Here is a 23051-nt window from a genome sequence, read left to right as displayed (position 1 = left end):
GCGAGGCATTCGTCTTCATGAACGAAGTTTGAGCCCCCATCTTGCACATCTTCTGAATGATTTCTTTCAGGATAACGACATCGCTCGATGAGAGTGGCCAGCATCTTCGCCAGACATGAAACCTGTCGAGATGCCTGAGATAGATTGAAAAGGCCTGTTTATGGAAGACGTGACAACCACTCTGAGGGATCTACGCCCAATCGCCTTTGTGGAATGAGACAATCTGGACGAACAGTGTCTTGATGAACTTGTGGATGGTATGCCACGACGAATACAGGCATGCATCAATGCAAGAGAACGTGCTACTGGGTGTTAGAGATACCGGTGTTTACAGCAGTCTGGACCACCACCTCTGAAGGTGTCGTTGTATGGCGGTACAACATGCAATGTGTGGCTTTCACGAACAGTAAAAAGGGCGGAAATGATGTTTATGTTGATCTTTTCTGTACGGGATCCGGAACTCTCGGAAGCGAGGTGATGGAAAGCTGTTTTTGATGTGTGTATTTGAACATTTTATACGCTAATAATAATTAAAGAGTTGCAACGCAGTATCTGATTCTCAACAATAACCTTTCAGGAGACTCATGATTCTCACTGCCACCACACTGTATCTGAAAATTACTCTTTCCAGCCACTACACCTCCGTTTGAATGTAAAGACGACCATTTCCCAGAATCAAAGGCATATTCTTATGGTGATTCGGTATCCTACTCCACCCATTTTCGCCTTCTGTACTCATCTCATTAGCTCCATTTCTCGGCAGATACACTACTAAAATTCAGTCGCCATACGGCTACCACTACAGCACCACGCTCTTCATCCTCAACATCCTGCTTTATTTCAAGCTTCCGCTATGACCAGTGACACGTTCACTACAGTGTCAGCAAAAGTACTACCGTCATCAGGTTAACAATAGCATTGTTAATTTTCCATCTGTTTCCCACCATAAAGTCAATAGCGTTACCTTGAAACTACGTAAAAATAACATTTTGTACCTATTTCAAGGTAAATTCTTAACATTTTACAATTTAAAAATAGGTTGTTTAAGCCTAGAGCCAGACAGCTTCTATTTAACTCCTGCCAGACCGACTCTGACATCAGAAGAGGGGTGGATGGAGCGATCACATGACGTTCACCATTGCGAAGAACCGCCGTGGAAACTAGGAGTCAGCACTGCTCATTTATGTCTCATTTGAGCATCGGTTATGAGATTACTTGTACGTCCATCGACACAATAAAATGGAGTAACTCCCCGAGTAAATGAATTGGGATTCCCATAGTAACGGTTAAGTAAATTCTAATTCCTAAAAGGGAATGCGGTTTTTCAGCAGGGCACCTCGGCTCGGCAGGTGTCTGCAAATGCCTGTAACTGAACGTAGGAGCACCATCAGTTTTTAAAATACCTCAGATCTCGATCCAGTTGAGTAACCTCATCCTTCAATCGGTGCTTTCACTGAGAGAGTCTCTCTTCTCCCCCCCCCCCCCCCCCCCCCCGTTTTCCTTCCACGTATCTTTCTCCACTTACTACACACAGACCTCATACCTCCAGACACCTGTGAGAACCTATCAGCACCTGCGTCTTTCCAGCATCTCTAGATGGTTTGTGCATTTAAACTTAGTTTTGTTGCTAGGAGGTAATCATAATAATGTATTTCGGCGGTTAACATCGATACACTGATGTCGAAAACAGTAATGTAATGGGTTTTGTTACGTATCTTAGTGTCGCATGCGATAGAAAATACTAATATTGAGATGAAATATTGTTTAAAGAAGATGAAAGGATGAAAGGTATGATCTTACCTAAGAAACTGGTAAACCCGTAGAGCTCAGTGCGAAAACTAGGGATGAACTGGCTGTTTTGATAATATATCACCACCCTTCCGAAAGTGAAGCTGTAAAAGAATAACATATCTTAGATATTAGGGAGTAAGTTCTACCTACAAGATCTAAAGGAAATAACGATAACAATAGACCATCATACTTTATTTGTATCTGTAGTTTATTTCAGAGTGCAGGCTTAGAGTTAACATTTGCTATCCTTTTTCACTAGCTTTGTTGGACGAGCTGTTTTTAGCCAGATCAGTTTATTCGACTATCCTATAACATTTTTACATATTCTGATGCTGCGTCACAAGGGCGAAGCGCGTAATTGTTATTAATAAAGACAATTTTGCAACTGAGACTGTTTTCATTTAAAAAGTTATTCATTTCCGGTAGAAAAGCAACAGGGGAACATTCACTCCAATTGGGAAAGGTGAAAACCGAGTGAGGTGACGCAATAGTTAGACTCGGGATCCGCATTTGGAAGGATGTGGAATCTATTCTCCATCCAACCATCCATATTTACATTTTCTGTGGTTTTCTTAAATTAGTATGAGCGAATACTTGGAAGCGGTCGTATTACTTCTCCATCTCTTCCCAATATAAGCTTACGCTTCGTCCCCAAAGACTTTGTTGTCGACGGAACTTTCAAACTAAACCTACTTTCCTTCCATTTTGATGAGGTAGAGATCAGAGCTTTTGAGCAGTTCAGTCACTCCTATCCATTGTCCATATTATGAAACATGACACAATTTTTCTCCTTTTTAGACAGGATCGCTGTCAAGCTAATGCAAGAATTTTGCGTTCCCAGCTCTTGCCACAGCGTATTGAGTAATCTTGTTCTTTATCAGCGTATGAAGATCAAGCTGGTAAATACGACTGAGTATATTGGATTTAACAAGAAGTGTTGGTCAGATAATGTCATTCCTACAAATATTTGTTTGGAATCAAATGCAAAGTCCGAAGCAGCGAAGCGAAGTGTGGAGTTTCCCAGTTACGCTTCAAAATGGCTCAAAAGCCAACATCGCGATAGTGGAAATAAAAAAAATATACATTCAGATGATGGACAGTATAATCATTTAAAAATTTTGTCTAACATGTTTCGACGAAGGCCCGCGGTATTGTTGCCGTCGGTCGTTTTGATGGCTGTGCCGCCACAGAGGAAAACCGCCATAGATTATCATACTTAATCGAATAGCACAATGCAACCACCAAGCCTAACACCACAATCTGAAGGAGTACGACTATGGACATGTCCTCCTTCCGTGGATCACTGCGTAGAGGGACACTAGGACAAACTCTGCTGGTTAGAAACTTTCCGCCACCATCTCTCCTAATTTTAATAGTTAATTATTAGCGGTGAAAATTTCGTCTACCAAAAGAATCCTAACTGGCTATCCCCATATCCAGAACCAGGGCACGAACCTGTGTTCGCGGCGGAAGCCTAGGAAAGGTACTTTACGCGCCGTCCGTGAGTCTTTCTTTTACGTCAGAAATGTGTCGAAAATAATGTATCCCCGATCGAGTTCATGCAGTGGAATAACGACACCCTGGAGTAAAGAATTTTGTTTAGTGATGCGGTAATGATTTGGCAAACCAGTAAAGTAATTTTATAATTTTACACTCCTGGAAATTGAAATAAGAACACCGTGAATTCATTGTCCCAGGAAGGGAAAACTTTATTGACACATTCCTGGAGTCAGATACATCACATGATCACACTGACAGAACCACAATGCACAATGTCGGCACTAGTACAGTGTATATCCACCTTTCGCAGCAATGCAGGCTGCTATTCTCCCATGGAGACGATCGTAGAGATGCTGGATGTAGTCCTGTGGAACGGCTTGCCATGCCATTTCCACGTGTCGCCTCAGTTGGACCAGCGTTCGTGCTGGACGTGCAGACCGCGTGAGACGACGCCTGATCCAGTCCCAAACATGCTCAATGGGGGACAGATCAGGAAATCTTGCTGGCCAGGGTAGTTGACTTACACCTTCTAGAGCACGTTGGGTGGCACGGGATACATGCGGACGTGCATTGTCCTGTTGGAACAGCAAGTTCCCTTTCCCTTGCCGGTCTAGGAATGGTAGAACGATGGGTTCGATGACGGTTTGGATGTACCGTGCACTATTCAGTGTCCCCTCGACGATCACCAGAGGTGTACGGCCAGTGTAGGAGATCGCTCCCCACACCATGATGCCGGGTTTTGGCCCTGTGTACCTCGGTCGTATGCAGTCCTGATTGTGGCGCTCACCTGCACGGCGCTAAACACGCATACTACCATCATTGGCACCAAGGCAGAAGCGACTCTCATCGCTGAAGACGACACGTCTCCATTCGTCCCTCCATTCACGCCTGTCGCGACACCACTGGAGGTGGACTGCACGATGTTGGGGCGTGAGCGGAAGACGGCCTAACGGTGTGCGGGACCGTAGCCCAGCTTCATGGAGACGGTTGCGAATGGTTCTCGCCGATACCCCAGGAGCAACAGTGACCCTAATTTGCTGGGAAGTGGCGGTGCGGTCCCCTACGGCACTGTGTAGGATCCTACGGTCTTGGCGTGCATCCGTGCGTCGCTGCGGTCCGGTCCCAGGTCGACGGGCACGTGCACCTTCCGCCGACCACTGGCGACAACATCGATGTACTGTGGAGACCTCACGCCCTACGTGTTGAGCAATTCGGCGGTACGTCCACCCGGCCTCCCGCATGCCCACTATACACCCTCGCTCAAAGTCCGTCAACTGCACATACGGTTCACGTCCACGCTGTCGCGGCATGCTACCAGTGTTAAAGACTTCGATGGAGCTCCGTATGCCACGGCAAACTGGCTGTCACTGACGGCGGCGGTGCACAAATGCTGCGCAGCTAGCGCAATTCGACGGCCAACACCGCGGTTCCTGGTGTGTCCGCTGTGCCGTGCGTGTGATCATTGCTTGTACAGCCCTCTCGCAGTGTCCGGAGCAAGTATGGTGGGTCTGACACACCGGTGTCAATGTGTTCTTTTTTCCATTTCCAGGAGTGTATGTTGAGTTCTATAAATAATATTGTGTGCATATGTTTACGTAACATTAGTATTAACAAACAGTTGTTGCCATGAAGGAAAGATCTCATGGCTTCAGTTAAAAAGTAATCAGAGAAAAATAGAAATTAAATTTGATAACGATTATACAAACATCCAAATAGAAACCATTACCGGGAGTTACGTACAAATTACAATTTCTATGAAGTGTTGCTAGTCACTGCATATCATTGGTTTTCAAAGTTATAACTAATATCATGCTCTCCAAATTATCGTTTTTAGTGTTCATGTAACCGATGTTTTCTACATTTAAGCTCGCACCAGTGCATTTTGTTCAGTTATCACATTGTCATTATTGCCCAGTTTTTGCGTGATTTCAAAGTCATTACAGTCTTTTACCAAATTTAATTTCTGTTCGTTTTGGAGCTGGCGACCGTTTTTATTCTGCAACCTAAATTCGTTCATACAATTTCGGTACACAGAATTATTGGTAATTACAGTGACACTTTACATTATTACCATCTTTTTTTCATTTTTCGATCATTATTGTGCACAATAAACAATCGAGTGATAACAATCAGATTATAACTATCTAAACTGCTCAAAGGCATTGGGGGGAACATAATTTTGGGCGTCTGCCATACTCCATTCAACAATAACTGAGGGTTGGCTATGGTACCAAATATACCTCTTGTCTTTCACAAATTAAGTACACAAGAAACTTCGTTACATTCTCGATCGTTTACGTAAAAAGAACTGAAATGCCCGACAGGTGTCGAAAACAAAGTGGAAATAAGCATTCATTCCTTCATCATGGGTTCTTTTCATTGGACTTTGAAAGCTCCAGTGAGGTGTGTGTCTACCGTGAGTGTTTATCACTGCCTGACACCTACGCGGCATGAACCGTATAACTGTATGGAGTTCACCCGTTGTAACCATTCCCATTCTTCAGTAAGGTCTTGGAGAGGCTGCAGTGGAACAGGACGAGCACGAATACGTCTCTTAAGCATCTCCCACATATGCACTTAGGGTTTAGGTTGCGACTCACCGCTGGTCGCCGGCCAGGGTGGCCGAGCGGTTCCAGGCGCTACAGTCTGGAACCGGGCGACCGCTCCGGTCGCAGGTTTGAATCCTGCCTCGGGCATGGACGTGTGTGATGTCCTTAGGTTAGTTACGTTTAATTAGTTCTAAGTTCTAGAGGACTGATGACTGCAGAAGTTAAGTCCCATAGTGGTCAGAGCCATTTTTTCACCGCTGGTTATTGCATCACCTCAACGTCCATACTTCGCAACACATCCTTGCTGACACCCCCCACATAGGCTTTGGCATTAGAAGGGAGTCAAGATCACCACTGTATGCAGCAGCCACCACATGGTCCAACAGGATCTGTTCAGTGTTCTGCCTAGTGTAAAGCGATGACAGACATCGAAAAGATCAGTATGGCTGTCGACACTGAAACCTTCCCACAACATTACAGAACCTTGGAAATCTGCCTATTTTCTGGACAATATTTGGCAGACACTATTCACCACGGGTCCCAGCACACGAACACACCCATCAATTTCCGTCAGAGGAGATCTGCACTTCTCTGATTAACACGTTTCGCCAATGACGAAGTTGTCTGATAACATGGGAACGGCAGAACTGAAGGCGAGCTGTAAGACGTCGTCTTGTCAAATGTGGTACTCGAATAGGATCTCCGGATCGTAAGGCCCTTTTCGTAACATACTCATCACTGCGATCGGACACAGTGGCTCCACTGGCTCTTTCGTGAGCGTCTAGCAGTGCTCTGGCAGTATCTGTACGACGCCGCAACGCCGAGATTGCCAGAAATCGGTCTTAACGTACAACCTTGTCTAACTCGTCTTGTGTACTGGGCTCCGTCCCTATAGCGCGTGCGCAGCCTATGTACACTCCTGGAAATTGAAATAAGAACACCGTGAATTCATTGTCCCAGGAAGGGGAAACTTTATTGACACATTCCTGGGGTCAGATACATCACATGATCACACTGACAGAACCACACGCACATAGACACAGGCAACAGAGCATGCACAATGTCGGCACTAGTACAGTGTATATCCACCTTTCGCAGCAATGCAGGCTGCTATTCTCCCATGGAGACGATCGTAGAGATGCTGGATGTAGTCCTGTGGAACGGCTTGCCATGCCATTTCCACCTGGCGCCTCAGTTGGACCAGCGTTCGTGCTGGACGTGCAGACTGCGTGAGACGACGCTTCATCCAGTCCCAAACATGCTCAATGGGGGACAGATCCGGAGATCTTGCTGGCCAGGGTAGTGGACTTACGCCTTCTAGAGCACGTTGGGTGGCACGGGATACATGCGGACGTGCATTGTCCTGTTGGAACAGCAAGTTCCCTTGCCGGTCTGGGAATGGTAGAACGATGGGTTCGATGACGGTTTGGATGTACCGTGCACTATTCAGTGTCCCCTCAACGATCACCAGAGGTGTACGGCCAGTGTAGGAGATCGCTCCCCACACCATGATGCCGGGTGTTGGCCCTGTGTGCCTCGGTCGTATGCAGTCCTGATTGTGGCGCTCACCTGCACGGCGCCAAACACGCATACGACCATCATTGGCACCAAGGCAGAAGCGACTCTCATCGCTGAAGACGACACGTCTCCATTCGTCCCTCCATTCACGCCTGTCGCGACACCACTGGAGGCGGGCTGCACGATGTTGGGGCGTGAGCGGAAGACGGCCTAACGGTGTGCGGGACCGTAGCCCAGCTTCATGGAGACGGTTGCGAATGGTCCTCGCCGATCCCCCAGGAGCAACAGTGTCCCTAATTTGCTGGGAAGTGGCGGTGCGGTCCCCTACGGCACTGCGTAGGATCCTACGGTCTTGGCGTGCATCCGTGCGTCGCTGCGGTCCGGTCCCAGGTCGACGGGCACGTGCACCTTCCGCCGACCACTGGCGACAACATCGATGTACTGTGGAGACCTCACGCCCCACTTGTTGAGCAATTCGGCGGTACGTCCACCCGGCCTCCCGCATGCCCACTATACGCCCTCGCTCAAAGCCCGTCAACTGCACATACGGTTCACGTCCACGCTGTCGCGGCATGCTACCAGTGTTAAAGACTGCGATGGAGCTCCGTATGCCACGGCAAACTGGCTGACACTGACGGCGGCGGTGCACAAATGCTGCGCAGCTAGCGCCATTCGACGGCCAACACCGCGGTTCCTGGTGTGTCCGCTGTGCCGTGCGTGTGATCATTGCTTGTACAGCCCTCTCGCAGTGTCCGGAGCAAGTATGGTGGGTCTGACACACCGGTGTCAATGTGTTCTTTTTTCCATTTCCAGGAGTGTATTACACATGGAGAGGCATTGGCATCCTCTTTGGATCAGAGGGATTGCAATTGCAACTTGCACTTCAGTAAGATATCGCATTGCATGTGGTTGGCTGAATACAACTTCCACAGATGACAATTGTCATCTGTGTTCTTCACTATCAAACATTTGGACACCGGTACTCACTTCCTTGGAAAGGTCGCCTGATACTGTAAAACATAACACCGCCAATAGATGGTGAATGATTCTAATTAATTGTTATCTTCACTGAATGGGAAGATCTGAAACCATGTAATACGACCTTAGGTACCGCCCGTATTAAAACGGGTTTTACATACCGGACTTTGATACACGTGTTCGCCTAATTGTTTTGAACAGTGTATATTCTGCCTGTTGTGACTGACAATTCGCAATTTTTCATAAAGACAACTTTTATTGAGGTATTGAGGTAAGTTCACAAGGTTGATGACTGAACAACAAACGAAAAGGTAACAATAACGAACGATGCCAGTAAAAGTCTCCTAATTGAGGAAACAAAAGTTCACTTCTAATTTTTCACAAAGGTTCGTGGTAACGCGCACACAGACACACACACACACACACACACACACACACACTAGTTAGAGTCCAATTCTGAGACGAAGAAGTAATCTTCAGCAGTCGAAGTTCACGAGGTCGTCATCTGGAGTGAGCTGAACTTTGGGGCTGGTTCTAGTCCCTAAATTGCTGTCTCCAGCCAATCAGGTTTTGGCGTAGTGATACTTCCTGCATGCCGTGGCTCGAGCTTCCCCTGCAAGAAGTAGTGCTCGGAATGTCGGTTTCCATTATATCGTATGTAAACAGCCGGTGTTTACCTTGGTGCTTTTAGTACGCCGTGGGCCTAGACAACGCCGTCCTCTGTGGTGTAATATGGGCTGCCAGCCCTCAGGGGCTACCTTGGGTCCGGCATAACACTGCCGATAAGGATTGATCTGCGGAACCTATACCTTGTTTCCAATAATTACGGAACATTGGGTACACGTGTCGCGAAAATCTTTTATACATCGGAGAGTACAGGTACGTTATGAACTGTGCTTGCAGTGCTCAGCAAAGCGACGTCATACAGGGGGAAGCAATCGATAGCCTCAAGCTCGACACTGTTTCATAAGAAGGTAGATTCAGAACGCAAGAATCCTAATTCAGGAAACTGACAGGCAGCGTCATGTTGGGCAACAGTACCGTTCCAGCTACACTCCTTCAGGAGCTGACCAAACAAGACAAGCAGAGGGAATGAAATCATCGCCATCTGTCTTTCTGTCTATATTTATACTCTGCAAACTACCTTAAGGTGCATGGCAGAGGGTGCGTCTCATCGTACCAGTTATTAGTGTTTGTTTCATTCGTGTATGGAGCGTGGGAAGAATGACTGTTTGCTTTCTTCTTTGGACGCAATAATTATTCTAACCTCATCCCCATGATCTGTATGTGACTGATACCTAGGGAATTGTAATAGGTTCCTAGATTTTTCATTTAAAGCCGGTTCTTAAAACTTTGTTAATAGACTTTGACGGGATAGTTTACGTCTATTTTCAAGTCTCTGCCATTTCAGTTCCTTTAGTATGTCTGAGAGGCTTTCCCAAGGATCGAAAAAGATGTTACCATTGAGGCTGCCCTTCTCTGTCTACGTTAGTCCTATCTGATGTGGGTCCTATACGCTTGAGAAATATTATAGAACCGCTCACACGAATGATTTGTAAGCAGCTTCCTTTGTAGACGGATTGCACTTCGCCAGTATTCTATCAATAAACGAAAGCCTGCCACCTCCTTTACCCACAACTGAGACTATCTGATCATTCCATTTCATATGGTTACAAAGTGTTACATTCAAGTATTTGAACGCGTTGGCTGATTTCAAGAGTGAATAATTGATATTATGGTAATGGGATACTAAGTTTCTTCGTTTTGTAAAGTCCACAATTTTACATTTCTGAACTCATAAAGTAAGTTGCCAGTCTTTGCACCGCTCTGAAATCTTATCAAGATCTGACTGAATATTTATGCAGCTTCTTCAGACAATACTTCATCATAGGTAACTGCATCATATGCAAAACGTCTCAGGCTACTATTTATATTGTCTGCAAGATCATTAATATACACCATAAACAGCAAGGGTTCCGACACACTTACTGGAGCACACCTGAAGTTACTTCTACGTCTGAAGATCACTGTTGATCCAACATAACTTACTGTGTCCTACCTACCAAAACGTCCTCAACCGAGTCACAAATTTCACTTCACACCCCATATGCCTCTCCACGTGTAATACATAGGCTGCGCACACGCTATAGGGAGGCAGGGCAGTACACAAGGCGAATTAGACAAGGTTGCCCGCTAAGACCAATTGGTGTGGTACTGAGTCAAATATTTTTCGGAAAACAAGAAATACTGCATCTATCTGGTTGCACTTGATCCAAGACTTTCAGTAGATCACGTAGCAAAAGTGGGAGTTGAGTTTCACGTAATCGATGTTTTCGGAATCCATGTTGATTGGTATTGATGAGGTCATTTTGTCTGAGATCAGAATCTGTTCCAAGATTCTACAAAAAGTAGATGTCAAAGATTTTGTTCGGTAGTTTTGTGGACACTCTACAACCCTTTTTGTAGACGGGTGTGACCTGTACTTTTTACCAAGATTCGGAACGGCTTTTTGTTCGAGGGATCTACGCTAGATGATAGAAGAGGCGCTAACTTAGCTGCCAATTCAATACAGAATGGGACAGGGGTTTCATCAGGACCTGTAGCTTTGTTAAGTTTTGACGATTTCAGCTGCTTCTCAACACCACTGACACTAATACTTCCTTGATTCATCTTTTCAGTGGTACGAGGATTAAATAGTGGAAGTTCTCCTGGGTTTTCATTTGTAAAGAAACATTTGAAAACAGAGTGGCTTCGCGCGGGTGCTACGGCTTGTATCTTCTCCAGGATGGAGGTACTGCTGTTCGAGAAATATTGGCCGGCAGAATCTCATAATTAACCCCCGAATTCAGACACTCATTCTCAGACGCTCTCAAATACTCGTCGAGGTTCTCTGTCCCGCATCTGTATCGGAACGTGACGTGATGGCAGTCACGCTCTCTCCATCGGCTGCTGACTGCAAGTGGAGACCAGTATAGAGGTAGACGAAGTATCTAGTCATCTACCAAGGACTTGGTCTCCAGCAGCAGCAGCAGCAGGCAGCCACTTGAACTGCGAACCGTATGCAGACGACTTGGTGCCTTTGCAGTGCAGGATCTCCCTCTCGGTGAGTACTACCTGCTGTCGACCACCTTTCTAGTGGGACGCATCTTCGAACCTAGGCAGGGAGCAGTCCTGCCTCTCTATAGCGGTAAACCGGTTCCAGAATGTTTCAATCGCAGCTGATCACCGGCAGTGAGGGCATACGCATTCGACTTGGACTGTGATGTATGTTACTGTTTGAACACCATCTGCCCAGTGTAATTGAGGCGAAGCGCCGTATAACGATCCTGCCTTGGAGGCTGTTGAGTGGGAAATGTGTCTCAGGGCTGGAGAGTGACAGATGGTGACGCGAGACTGAACGCGCACGTAGTTTATCTACTAGCCGATAGAGAACGGTATTGGATAGGGGTCTGATTTAGTTTCGATTGTGCCCATTAGAGTGCACTAAAGTAATAGAATATTTTTCATAAACTGTTCTAGTATTTTCATCAAGTGTTATTATTTCTTTTTGGGTATGTAAAATGTTACAAATATGTTTTAGCAGTATGAATGATGCGTGAATGTGGTTTAAGATTAATATGAAGATAATTTTTTAACGAGTTATGTAGTAGGATTTAGTGTGGGAACATTTCGAAGAAGTATGGACATGGACAAAGGGGATTTTTGTAGAATAGATTTGTAAAGTAAGTCTATGGTAAAGGGAAAATTAATTCAGGTATAAATAAAAATAGTAAATAACTTTATGCATAAGCAAAACTTCAGCATACTAGATAATTACGTCAGTAAAAAGTGCAGTAGTTAGGTTTACTATTTTGCGATTGGTTATTGATGAAAAGCGGGGATTGACGCGGGAGAATGTTGTTTTGCTATTGGCTGTTGAGTAAACTGACCAATGGTAAAGCAATATTTTTCGCGCTTCTTTCGCTGCTGGTAGAGAAGACAGAGTATTCTAGAGAGGTTTCGAAGCCTAGCCATGAAAGAGATCGGACGTGTGCAGTAGTAGTTCCGATAGAAATGATAAGTTGCCGGATCTAGCAGTGTTTCATACATCAAAAGTGTTGGAAAGTGACGGCATAATTATTCCGATGTATGTGTAGAAATTTCGGAATTTCTAAGTGAATTTTGAGACGAGAAAAGACATAAATTCCTCATGGCGTATTGAGCAGGTCGGCGGCTAAAAACTGTGACTGCATTTTGTACCGACAGACTTAATATTTGGCGAGCTTTATCGATCTAAAGCAATCAGTATTTTTTAACTATTACGTTTCCGGGAAATGCAACACTATAAACTTGCTAACGTGAGTGAAAGGGATTGTGAATGACTGTGTTAAGACTAGTACGGGCTTGGCAGTGATACATGTTCACCTAAGTTTCAGAATATACTAATTGATGACAAAATTTCCAACCTTTCATTTCGGGTTCCTCCCGAAACGTAGATTAGTGACTGTAATTGCAGCCTGGTTCACGTCGAAGTACAGTAGGTTTCACTCGGCTTTCCTACTGATGATCTGCTGAGACAATGTTCACAGGTAGGTGCAGGTCCGTTGTAAAGGGACGGAAAGAACCGCGACGGCGCATAATGTTTGACGAAATACTGCTTGGACGGACTGGTGCTATTGGCATCTGGCACACTTCGTGGCAATTTGGCTGGCGCTACTGCCTGTCGATGGTAGTGAATGCCGTGCTGGCTCCCACGCTGCTAGTTGCTGATTCCATTGCCTACCACACCGTCCGCTGCCATAATAATCGAGTGGCACCAATCTCTCGTAATCTGTAACCTTGTCTCCGTACTACAATGAATAATAGACTATTGTAAAAAGGGATGTTTCATTAACGATTCGCCAGGCAGTTCCAGACACCACCACGTCTACAACTCAGGTCACAGCGAGGAAGTGGCACCTTCTCCTGACTTACGAAATGCTGAGTCCTTCGCCGCCTTCATATCTTTTGTCGAAAGCTATTATTGAAATAGCAAATTCATACCACGAGACTGGAGTAAAACTTTAACTTTCATGAATGTTTCCATTTTGGACGACGTTCCTTCCTTGCGAATTAGGTACGGTATTCTTATTAGCCTTTTCCCGACACACATTTCGGCTACTATTCGAATGCTTGCAGTGACCTTCTGTTAACGACCTACCACACCTGAAGATTCCCCTTTTACAACAGCCGCGTTGCCCCTCCGTACCATAGCCAAATCACGCCATCTGACACTGGCATCGCGTATGCCTCTCTACCTCGACGTAGTGTTACCTTTTGTTTGACTTCTGACATTACTGCAACATATGGTAATTCTTGTAGGCCCTGAAGTAAGTTTTTTAAGACTCTGTGATGTCACAAAGTAAGAGTGAATGATTTCGTAGTTACCAGCCGATACTGCTTTACAAACTGAGGCGACAAAAGTCATGGCATACCTCCTAACATCGAGTCTGGCTCCATTTGCCCAGCGTAGTTCAGCAACTCGACATGGCATGGGTTCAACAAAAAATTGTTCAAATGGCTCTGAGCACTATGGGACTCAACTGATGAGGTCATATGTCCCCTACTTAAACCTAACTAACCTAAGGACATCACACACATCCATGCCCGAGGTAGGATTCGAACCTGCGACCGTAGCTGTCGCGCAGTTCCGGACTGTAGCGCCTAGAACCGCTTGGCCACTCAGGCCGGCTGGGCTGAACAAATCTTTGGAAGTCCTCTACACAAATATTGAGCCATACTGCCTCTATAGCCGTTCATAACAGTGAAAGTATTCCTGGTGCATGATTTTGTGCACGAACTGTCTTCTCGATTACGTCACATAAATGTTCGATGAGACTCATGTCGGGCGAGATGGGCTGCCAAATCATTCGCTCGAATTGTCCAGAATATTCCTCAAACCAAGCGCAAACATGCAATTTTGTCATATGATGACATGACGGAGACCGTGGCTGTTGTTTGAAGACAAATGTTGATGGTGTCGGGACAGAAACTAGCCACTGCATTCTTATTGTTGCACACGTAAATTTTTCTCACTGAACACTTACAAATATGTTTGTATGCTCTTTGTGTGTATCAAAACATGTGATGCGTGATAGAAATCTTCTCAGTGACAAATCTAAAGTGTTCAGTGAGAAAAATTTACGTGTGCAACAATAAGAATGCAGTGGGAATGTATTCACATCTGCTGGACGAATGTTATGAAAACAAACTCTCCAAACCGACATTTCACGACTATTAATCTGTAAAAAACACACCACATTTCATAAAGAAAGCGTGTAAACCGTCTGAGGATTAATCACAACGATTCGAAACCGGTAACGGTACTCTTTGAATAAAGGAACTGAAAGTAAATTTGTGGCTGGTTTCTGTCCCAACACCATCAACGAGCGCAAACAATTGTGGTCTTTTGAGAAGTTTTGGGAACATGAAGTCCATGAATGGCTACAAACGGTCTCCAGGTAGCGCAACATAACCATTTTCAGTCGGTCATCGGTTCACTTGGAGCAGATGACTCAAGTCTATTCCATGGGAACACAGCCCACACCGTTATGGAGCCACCACCAGCATGCAAGTGCCTTGTTGACAATTTGGGTCCATGGCTTCGTGGGGTCTGCACCACACTTTAACCCTACCATCAGTTCTTACCAACCGAAATCGGACTCGTCAGACCAGGCCACGGTTTTCCAGTTGCTAAGGGTCCAGCCGATTAGTCACGAGCCCAAGAGAGGCTCTGCAAGGGATGTCGTGCTGTTAACAAAGGCACTCGCTTCAGTCGTCTGCTGCCATAGTGCATTAACGCCAAATTTCGCCACACTGTCCTAACGGATGCGTTTGTCATACATCTCACATATGTTTCTGCGATAACTTCACAGAGTGTTGCTTGTCTGTTAGCACTGACAACTTTACGCAAACGCGGCTGATCTCGGTCCTTAAGTGTAGCTCGTCGGCAACTGAGTTATCCATGGTGAGAGGTAACACCTGAAATGTAGTATTCTCGGGACACTCTTGACACTATGGATCTCGGAATACAGAATTTCCTAACTATTTCCGACATGGAATGTCCCACACGTCTGGCTCCAACTACCATTCCGCGTCCATAGTCTGTTAATTCCCGTAATGCGACCATAATGACGTTGGAAACCTTTTCACAAGAATCATCTGAGTTCAAATGACAGCTCCGCCAACGCCTTGCTGCTTAATACCTTGTGTTCACGATACTACCACCACGTGTATATGCGAATATCGCACTCCCATGACGTTCGTCGCCTCAGTCTCCTTTATATTTACACTCAGTTGTCAAAAGAATGGCTGGAGCACGTTACAGAATTCATTTACTCTTTGTAGCCAGATACATAATGCATTCGGTCAGGAAGAAATCTGTGCCAAGTTTGTATTTTCAAAAAATAGAAAAGTATTTGAAGGAGCACTAACTTTTGAAAATATTGCATCGCCTCAGGGTTGAATGCCAGGTACTTCCTCCATAAAATTTGAGACTGTGAGGTCTCAATGTTGTAGTTTATCTCAACGCAGCCCGGCAGACACTGGCAAGCTGTGAGGTTTTTAGTGTCACCGTAGAATCTACCTGTGAAAAACATAACACGTTTCTGTAACATGGCAGCAATTCAAACAACAGACATTTGTAGAGCACTGAAGATCATAAAGAAACTGGGAGATACATAATAAAATTTAATGGAATAAGACGAGTAAATGGTATTCTTGTCTAGAAGGTAAACAGAAATTAATTACATCAACTAAAAATTAAAACTGCTTAGTAAAGACCTCAGTCACTACATGCAACCATGGCCTTGTCCAGATGCACATAGAAAAGACGGCACGATAGCAAAATACAAATTAAGAATTGCAATTCAGAGGTAACTTGTGATGCAGTCTAGTGCCACAAGCTCATTATGCATCTTATAAGCCAACACCAGGCATTTTATTTCTTAAACATTCTTGGCTCCTGTGTGTAACAGAAGATCAGACACATTGCTAGTCGTGCAAATGCAAGAAGTGTTCGAAAATTATTGATTCCAGTGAAACATTGAAGCTAATTAAGGAAATAAATGAACCATCACAAACGTAAAAAAGAAAGGCAGAAAAGGTGGTAAATAATAACTGGCTTAAAACAGCTATAAAACACTATTTAAAATATTATAGTGTAACTTTATGTCGCAGATGATACAAAAATTAGATCCTTTAACCGTTAAAAAAGGAGTGCCGCACGGCTCCGTTCTTGGGCTCTTTCTGTACATTATATATGTAAATGATCTGCCTTCCATGTTGCCCTGTGACTCTGTACTGTATGTAGCTCAGAATGCTAACATGGATGAGTTACAGCTGAATGTAGAAATAGCAGTAGGTGTGTGTACCTCATGATTTCAGGCTATTGCACTATGCATAAATAATAGCAAAACAGAGAACATTGTATTTAATCTGAATGCCCCCAAGAACAAAAATAAATCAGTGAAACTTTTTGGATTCCATACTGACGAAAGTTAAAGCTGGGATACACGAACAGATAAATCATGCTCCAGACTCGCACGTGTGATTTATCTGCTGTATAAGTTGAGAGGCCGTGTAAGTGAAACTCTACTGCTCTATGCATACTTTGCTTTCTTCAGTTCCCTTCTGACATAAGGAATTTTGCCATGGGGAAACTCACCTGGATCTAAGAATGTATTTAATTGGCAAAGAATGGCCATCAGATGCATTGCAGAACTCACAGCACGAGAATCATGTAGACACCACTTGAAGGAAATGAACGTTACGACAGTACCTAGTTTATATATTTCTAGTTGCCTAGTGTACACGAAACAAAACCTGGATAATTTTGACCTTACGATGTCAATACACCATCGTAACACTAGACAGAGACATGCAACTGACAAGCACCATGCCAGACTAGCAAAGATCGACAACAGCTATAAATATTTTGGTGCCACATATTTTAACAAACTACTAAAATGCCCTCTCAAGGCACCTGAATAAATTCAAAAGTGTAATAACGAAGCGAGTAAAAAACAAATCCTTATATACAATGAAAGAATTTGAAGAATTTGTAATAGATCATTTGGAGTTTCGAGATGAGACTATACTAAATTACAAATTGTAATATTTTATGAAGCTACCAGTGTGGTATGTTGATTCACTGTGCCAAATTTTGTAAGGCAATATAGAGATAAAATTAATGATTATAATAATTGTATACAGATTATTTAGATACAAAAAGACTAACATTATATGCTGATTCATTGTGGCGTGCTGTGTTTGGTTTGCAAAAAGTGATCAGTTTGTGTAACAATGTACTTTTCTGAAACAGTTACTTACTTAAAAGCCTCCTTGCAACATAATTAGGCAAGGATAATTGTAAAATAACTGTAACGCTGTAACTATAAAACATATGACGACACCAATTACATGTAAACGCGTCCAAAGGTGAATAAATATTCTGTTCTATTCTATTCTCTTTAACTGGAAACAAAAAAAAATAAACGAAACTTTAAAAGCTTCAGTTACACAACAGACTCTAACATAAACCCAAAGGCTATCATGATTGGGTTGGAACTTCCTGATGCATACAATTCATTTTCAGTGCAGTATTAGCTTGCAGTGCATTGCGACGTATGTAACAACCTGTATCTTTCGGGGAGGACATTACAGACCAGGAGCACGGGAAGTTCAAGCAATGTAAACGGCATTTCTGTAGGCTTACTTTGCGCTTCCTTTACGCAGGGCATTTTCGAACCTCCGCAGATCGGCACCTCCTTCTCTCCTGTAATATAAGAGAAGTAAAAACGCTGTCAACCGTCCTTGTAAATACGTCTGGAAACAACAAAACAATTGTTAATTAAATTTGTATCAGGATACAATTATTCTAGTTTAAGAATGGAGATTTCGGAAGACATTTAGTTTTATTTGGCGCGACGTGCTTACATCTTTGAGATTCCAAATAAAAGTAACGAGTGAGGAGACGACTTACCGGTTTTGCTTAAAACAACTCTCGTTTATCAGTAGTAGAAATTAAACAGAAATTACGTACGTCTGCATTGTTATCCTGTAATTCACATTTAAATTTTTAGTACAGGGTTCATAGAGCCACTTTCGCACCTTATCGAAAAGCACTTGGGAAAAATAAACACCTAAATCTTTACATGTGACCTCTGATTTCTCTCATTTTATCAACATGGTTACTTCTCCCAGTGAAAGAGGGAGTCTGCAAAGTGTTTTGGAATTCGGAGGAGAATACTGATTACTGCAATTTTTTAAAAAGATGTCGCTGCAACGAAACACCCCTTTCTTTTAATGACTACCACTCCAAATTACTAGTGTAAAGTTATAAACGACTAACAATTTCGTGATATCAATGTATATCTCAATGCAGTATAGGCCTGCTTGCAGTATATGAGGGTGTTGTACCTGCAGGATTGTGTACCTACGAACACGCGAAGTTTTTTTGATCGCTACCTCAGTTTAGTAACTGATTTTAAAAGCACGTGAAGGAATGCACACTAGAGACTACCATAAGTAATTTATTTACAGTTTTTGTGTTGTTAGACATTAAGTTGTGTTTTGCGTCGCATTCTTAAATATTTCGCTTTTTACTCATTTAAGAGCTTTATAATATATTAAAGCTACGAGGGGCATACAATACATAATGAAAGCAGATAATTTCATTCAGGTGTCTAATACACCATATTATTTCCCTCTCGTTTGGCTGCAAAACTCCTATTTTTCAACATAATCTTCATTCAGTACGATGGCCTTATGCCGCCTTACTGAGAGGGTCTCATGCCTGCACGGTTGACGTCGAAGCCAACAGCTTGCTGCATCAATAACTGTCTCTCATGGTGTACATCCTTCACTGGGCCAAACAGATGGAAGTTTTGTGAGATCCTATTGGGAGCGCAGATTTATGTGGGGCCTTATGTTGTCATGAAGAAGAAGTTAGTTTGCATTTTTATAGAGCCGAAGAAGCCGAAGTCGTTTCTTCAACTTCCTGTGGATACTACGACTCACTTCAAAGACTGTTATTGCTCCATGAGGGAGGACACCAAACAGAATAAACCCTTCAGTGTCCCAGAAGACCATCGCGATAACACTGCTGGCTGAGGGTGCCGCTTTGAACTACTTTTTCCGGAGATGTAGAGTGATGCCACAACTCCAGGGTTAGCCTGTTCAAATGGTTCAAATGGCTCTGAGCACTATGGGACTTAACATCTGAGGTCATCAGTCCCCTAGAACTCAGAATTACTTAAACCTAACTAACCTAAGGACATCACAAACATCCATGCCCGAGGCAGGATTCGAACCTGCGACCGTAGCGGTCGCGCGGCTCCAGACTGTAGCGCCTAGAACAGCTCGGCCACTCCGGCCGGCCCAGGGTTTGCCATTTTGATTCCGGTTCGAAGTGATGAACCCATGTTTCGTTGCCTGGGACAATGTTGACGAAAATTGTCACGATCAGCCTCGTAATTCATAAGCAATTCAGCAAAGATGGTCCTTCGTTTTTTTTTTTTTAAGAGCTTCTATTAGGCGGCGAAGGCCCCAGCGGGCGCACACCTTTGAGTACTTCAACTAGTGGACGAATGTGTTAGCAGTACCAACAGAAACATCCTGTTGTGGAGTGAGGTGTTTCATTGTGATCCATCGATCACCTCGAATGTGTCTACGCTTTCCAATATTACAGGAGTAACAACTACATCCGGCCGGCCGGAAAGTGGGATATCAGACGAGATTGGGCGATGGTTAGGGTTGTTTTGGGGAAGGAGACCAGACAGCGAGGTCATCGGTCTCATCGGATTAGGGAAGGGCGGGGAAGGAAATCGGTCGTGCCCTGTGAAAGGAACCATCCCGGCATTTGCCTGGAGCGATTTAGGGAAATCACGGAAAACCTAAATCAGGATGGCCAGGCGCGGGATTGAACCGTCGTCCTCCCGAATGCGAGTCCAGTGTCTAACCACTGCGCCACCTCGCTCGGTTCGAGATTGGGCGACCTTGATGCGATGATGTCACAAGTCTTCCTCAACAATTTACTGCTTTTGTTCGCTGCCGGTACTCTACAGACATTCTGCAAGAACCTGTAAATATCTGTGACGCATTGCTTCGCCACTGAAACAACAGCCCTCTGCTTGGAGTGCACCTGCTTTAGATACGCCAGTTTGGGGCCATATATAGCGCGGCCACATCGACTGAGCTAGACTGGACCACGGTCATTTACTCAGACCATACCTGATCCACCTCCCCTAAATTTACTGTGCCTGGCAATTTTAAGGTAGCAGAAACCAGGAATCTACACCTACATTTATATTCCGCAAGCCACCCAACTGTGTGTGGCGGAGGGCACTTTACGTGCCACTGTCATTACCTCCCTTTCCTGGTACAGTCGCGTATGGTTCGCGGGAAGAACGGAAAGCCTCCGTGCGCGCTCGAATCTCTCTAATTTTACATTTGTGATCTCCTCGGGAGGTATAAGTAGGGGGAAGCAATATATTCGATACCTCATCCAGAAACGCACCCTCTCGAAACCTGAACAGCAAGCTACACCGCGATGCAGAACGCCTCTCTTGCAGAGTGTGCCGCTTGAGTTTGCTAAACATCTCCGTAACGCTATCACGCTTACCAGATAACCCTGTGACGAAACGCGCCGCTCTTCTTTGGATCTTCTCTACCTCCTCCGTCAACCCGAGCTGGTACGGATACTCTACTTTTCATAAGCTTACAGAACGTTACACTATTGCATGCAAGTAATTGCCCAGAAGGTATAAAATTACAAAATATCACCCTTAAGCACAATTGGTACTCCACAGTAATTCGTATGAGATTAAATGCAGAGCAATGAAACATACAGATACAGATTAACGCTTACATACCACATAAATAAACATTTTCAATAAAAGCAAATGTAAAGAAACTAAACTGTGTAACTTTTGTCACATTAGTACAAAGAGCAGTTGTTGTAATAATAAGGACTTTGCGCTGAAAGTATGAATTAAAGAACGCCTTCAGTCATTACTTTTCGTGTTTTATTAAATTCACGATGCATTTCGGACGCTGTGGGTCCATCATCAGGTGTAATTTGTCTGAATGCATGCTTTATTTTCTCTCTTGAATGAAGTGAAATGCATATTCCTGACATGAAAATGTTTTATGATACGTTAGGAGGTTCGTAAGTCAAACGCGGGAAAATGTGCGAAATAGTGAAAAAATGAACAGTGCAAACTTACCACATAATCCAAGAAAAGCGTTTTTAACTTTTTAGCATCATCATACATTATTTTCTCCATACTGTTCTTACATATCACTTCACTCAAGAGGCACATTTGCATACTCTTCTTTGTAAACGCTTAACAAACTTTTTTGTACATGGTGTGATCAAAGATGAATTTACTCATAGTGCCAGAGATCTAATTATTAAACTGCTAAATGTACAGAGCAAGCCAGTTGTCCTGTAAATCATTAGTCCGCAGTTCAGACCGAACAATACGTATTGTGCAGAATTGTCTATGTAATTACCCCAATCACTCGGCAGTCAGCACACCGTACATTGGCAGTTAATGTTATTTGTATCAATATATGACACGAAAATGCGTTACCATATTTTCTGTTTCACTGGGCAGTCTGTGGTACGTGCTAAACAATTAGTACTATCTGCACTCCAAAATACTATCTTTAAGGTGCGCACAAAACTTACTGGTCTGCACATCACAGTTTTATGGTTAATGAATCAAGACGCAGTTCCAGCAAATGAGTAAAATGACACATAAAGCCACTAGTTCTTTATTCACGATACCCTTCGAGATCATAAATGTAGCTCTGTCCAAACACTGATATTTTGCACCAGCCATGAACACAACGTGTAGCAGTACACATGAGGCATGAAAATCACCTCAACTCTCTTCTTTTCGCTCCCAAGTCTTAGTTGATGCTTTCTCTATGAACATGTCGATCTGGTTCTACACCACTCATACGTCTCACTTCACTCAATATTTTCAAAGATTGTGATTACAATGATTTACAGTTTTATACAAAACCACAATTTCATTTCTCCTTCTGTAACGGTAGAAGAAACGAAACTGATTAGTATCAAACACAGATACAAGCAATAGGCATAAAAATCCAGCAACAATAATTAATTTCTGATACTTACGCAGAAGTTCACCAATGATAAATGTTTCCAGCCACCCATCATCTTCGTTATTAATCGTAATATTTGGCGTGGTATAGTCTAATATTGGGCCCAGGAGACAACCTGGGGAAGTCGCTGCTACAACCTTGTGGCTCTGGCTAAAAATGGGGGTGAGATGCGAATATAAGACCTCAACAAGAGAGTTCTGTTAGCCTCTCTCAGCTCAATTCTCCATAATCGTACCTACACGTGGTGCCCCTGTTAAGCTGAGGTTGGATAAGTAACCCCAGCGGGAAACTGGGTCAATGACCCAACAGGATGTGGAGGACAGGGGAATGCAACGGGAAACCACCACTGGGATTACTGCCCTAGACGTTCATGGGATGGACCTCTTTGTACAATACTCCAGTTGCAAAGCTTCCCCTCAATCCGATCTCCGGGAGGGAAATACTATAGTATTTGAGAGTTGTAGCATTGCGTTTTAGTACCTGAATAGTGTAAAATCGCGTAGTCTCCTTCCGCCGGTAGCAGCATGACTGCATTTACTAGGCAGTCTTGTATTTTAATAA

The 23051-nt window shown here is 43.9% G+C and overlaps 1 protein-coding gene across 1 annotated transcript in view; it reads right to left on the bottom strand.

The window, feature by feature from the left end:
- LOC126273424 (pickpocket protein 28-like) overlaps window positions 1–23051 on the bottom strand; it is a 158946-nt gene that overhangs the window by 4492 nt on the left and 131403 nt on the right. The window contains exons 9-11 of the mRNA XM_049976975.1: window positions 18070–18129; window positions 15789–15939; window positions 1801–1892 (exon numbers count right to left, since the gene is read on the bottom strand). Coding sequence (XP_049832932.1) covers window positions 1801–1892; window positions 15789–15939; window positions 18070–18129 — 303 coding nt within the window. The remainder of the gene's footprint in view (window positions 1–1800; window positions 1893–15788; window positions 15940–18069; window positions 18130–23051) is intronic.

The sequence above is a fragment of the Schistocerca gregaria genome, chromosome 5, assembly GCF_023897955.1.
Source record: "Schistocerca gregaria isolate iqSchGreg1 chromosome 5, iqSchGreg1.2, whole genome shotgun sequence".
In the NCBI taxonomy this organism is placed as follows: Eukaryota; Metazoa; Arthropoda; class Insecta; order Orthoptera; family Acrididae; genus Schistocerca; species Schistocerca gregaria.
The sequence above is the reverse complement of the archived record's forward strand: the minus strand, read 5'-3'. Positions and strand labels throughout refer to the sequence as shown.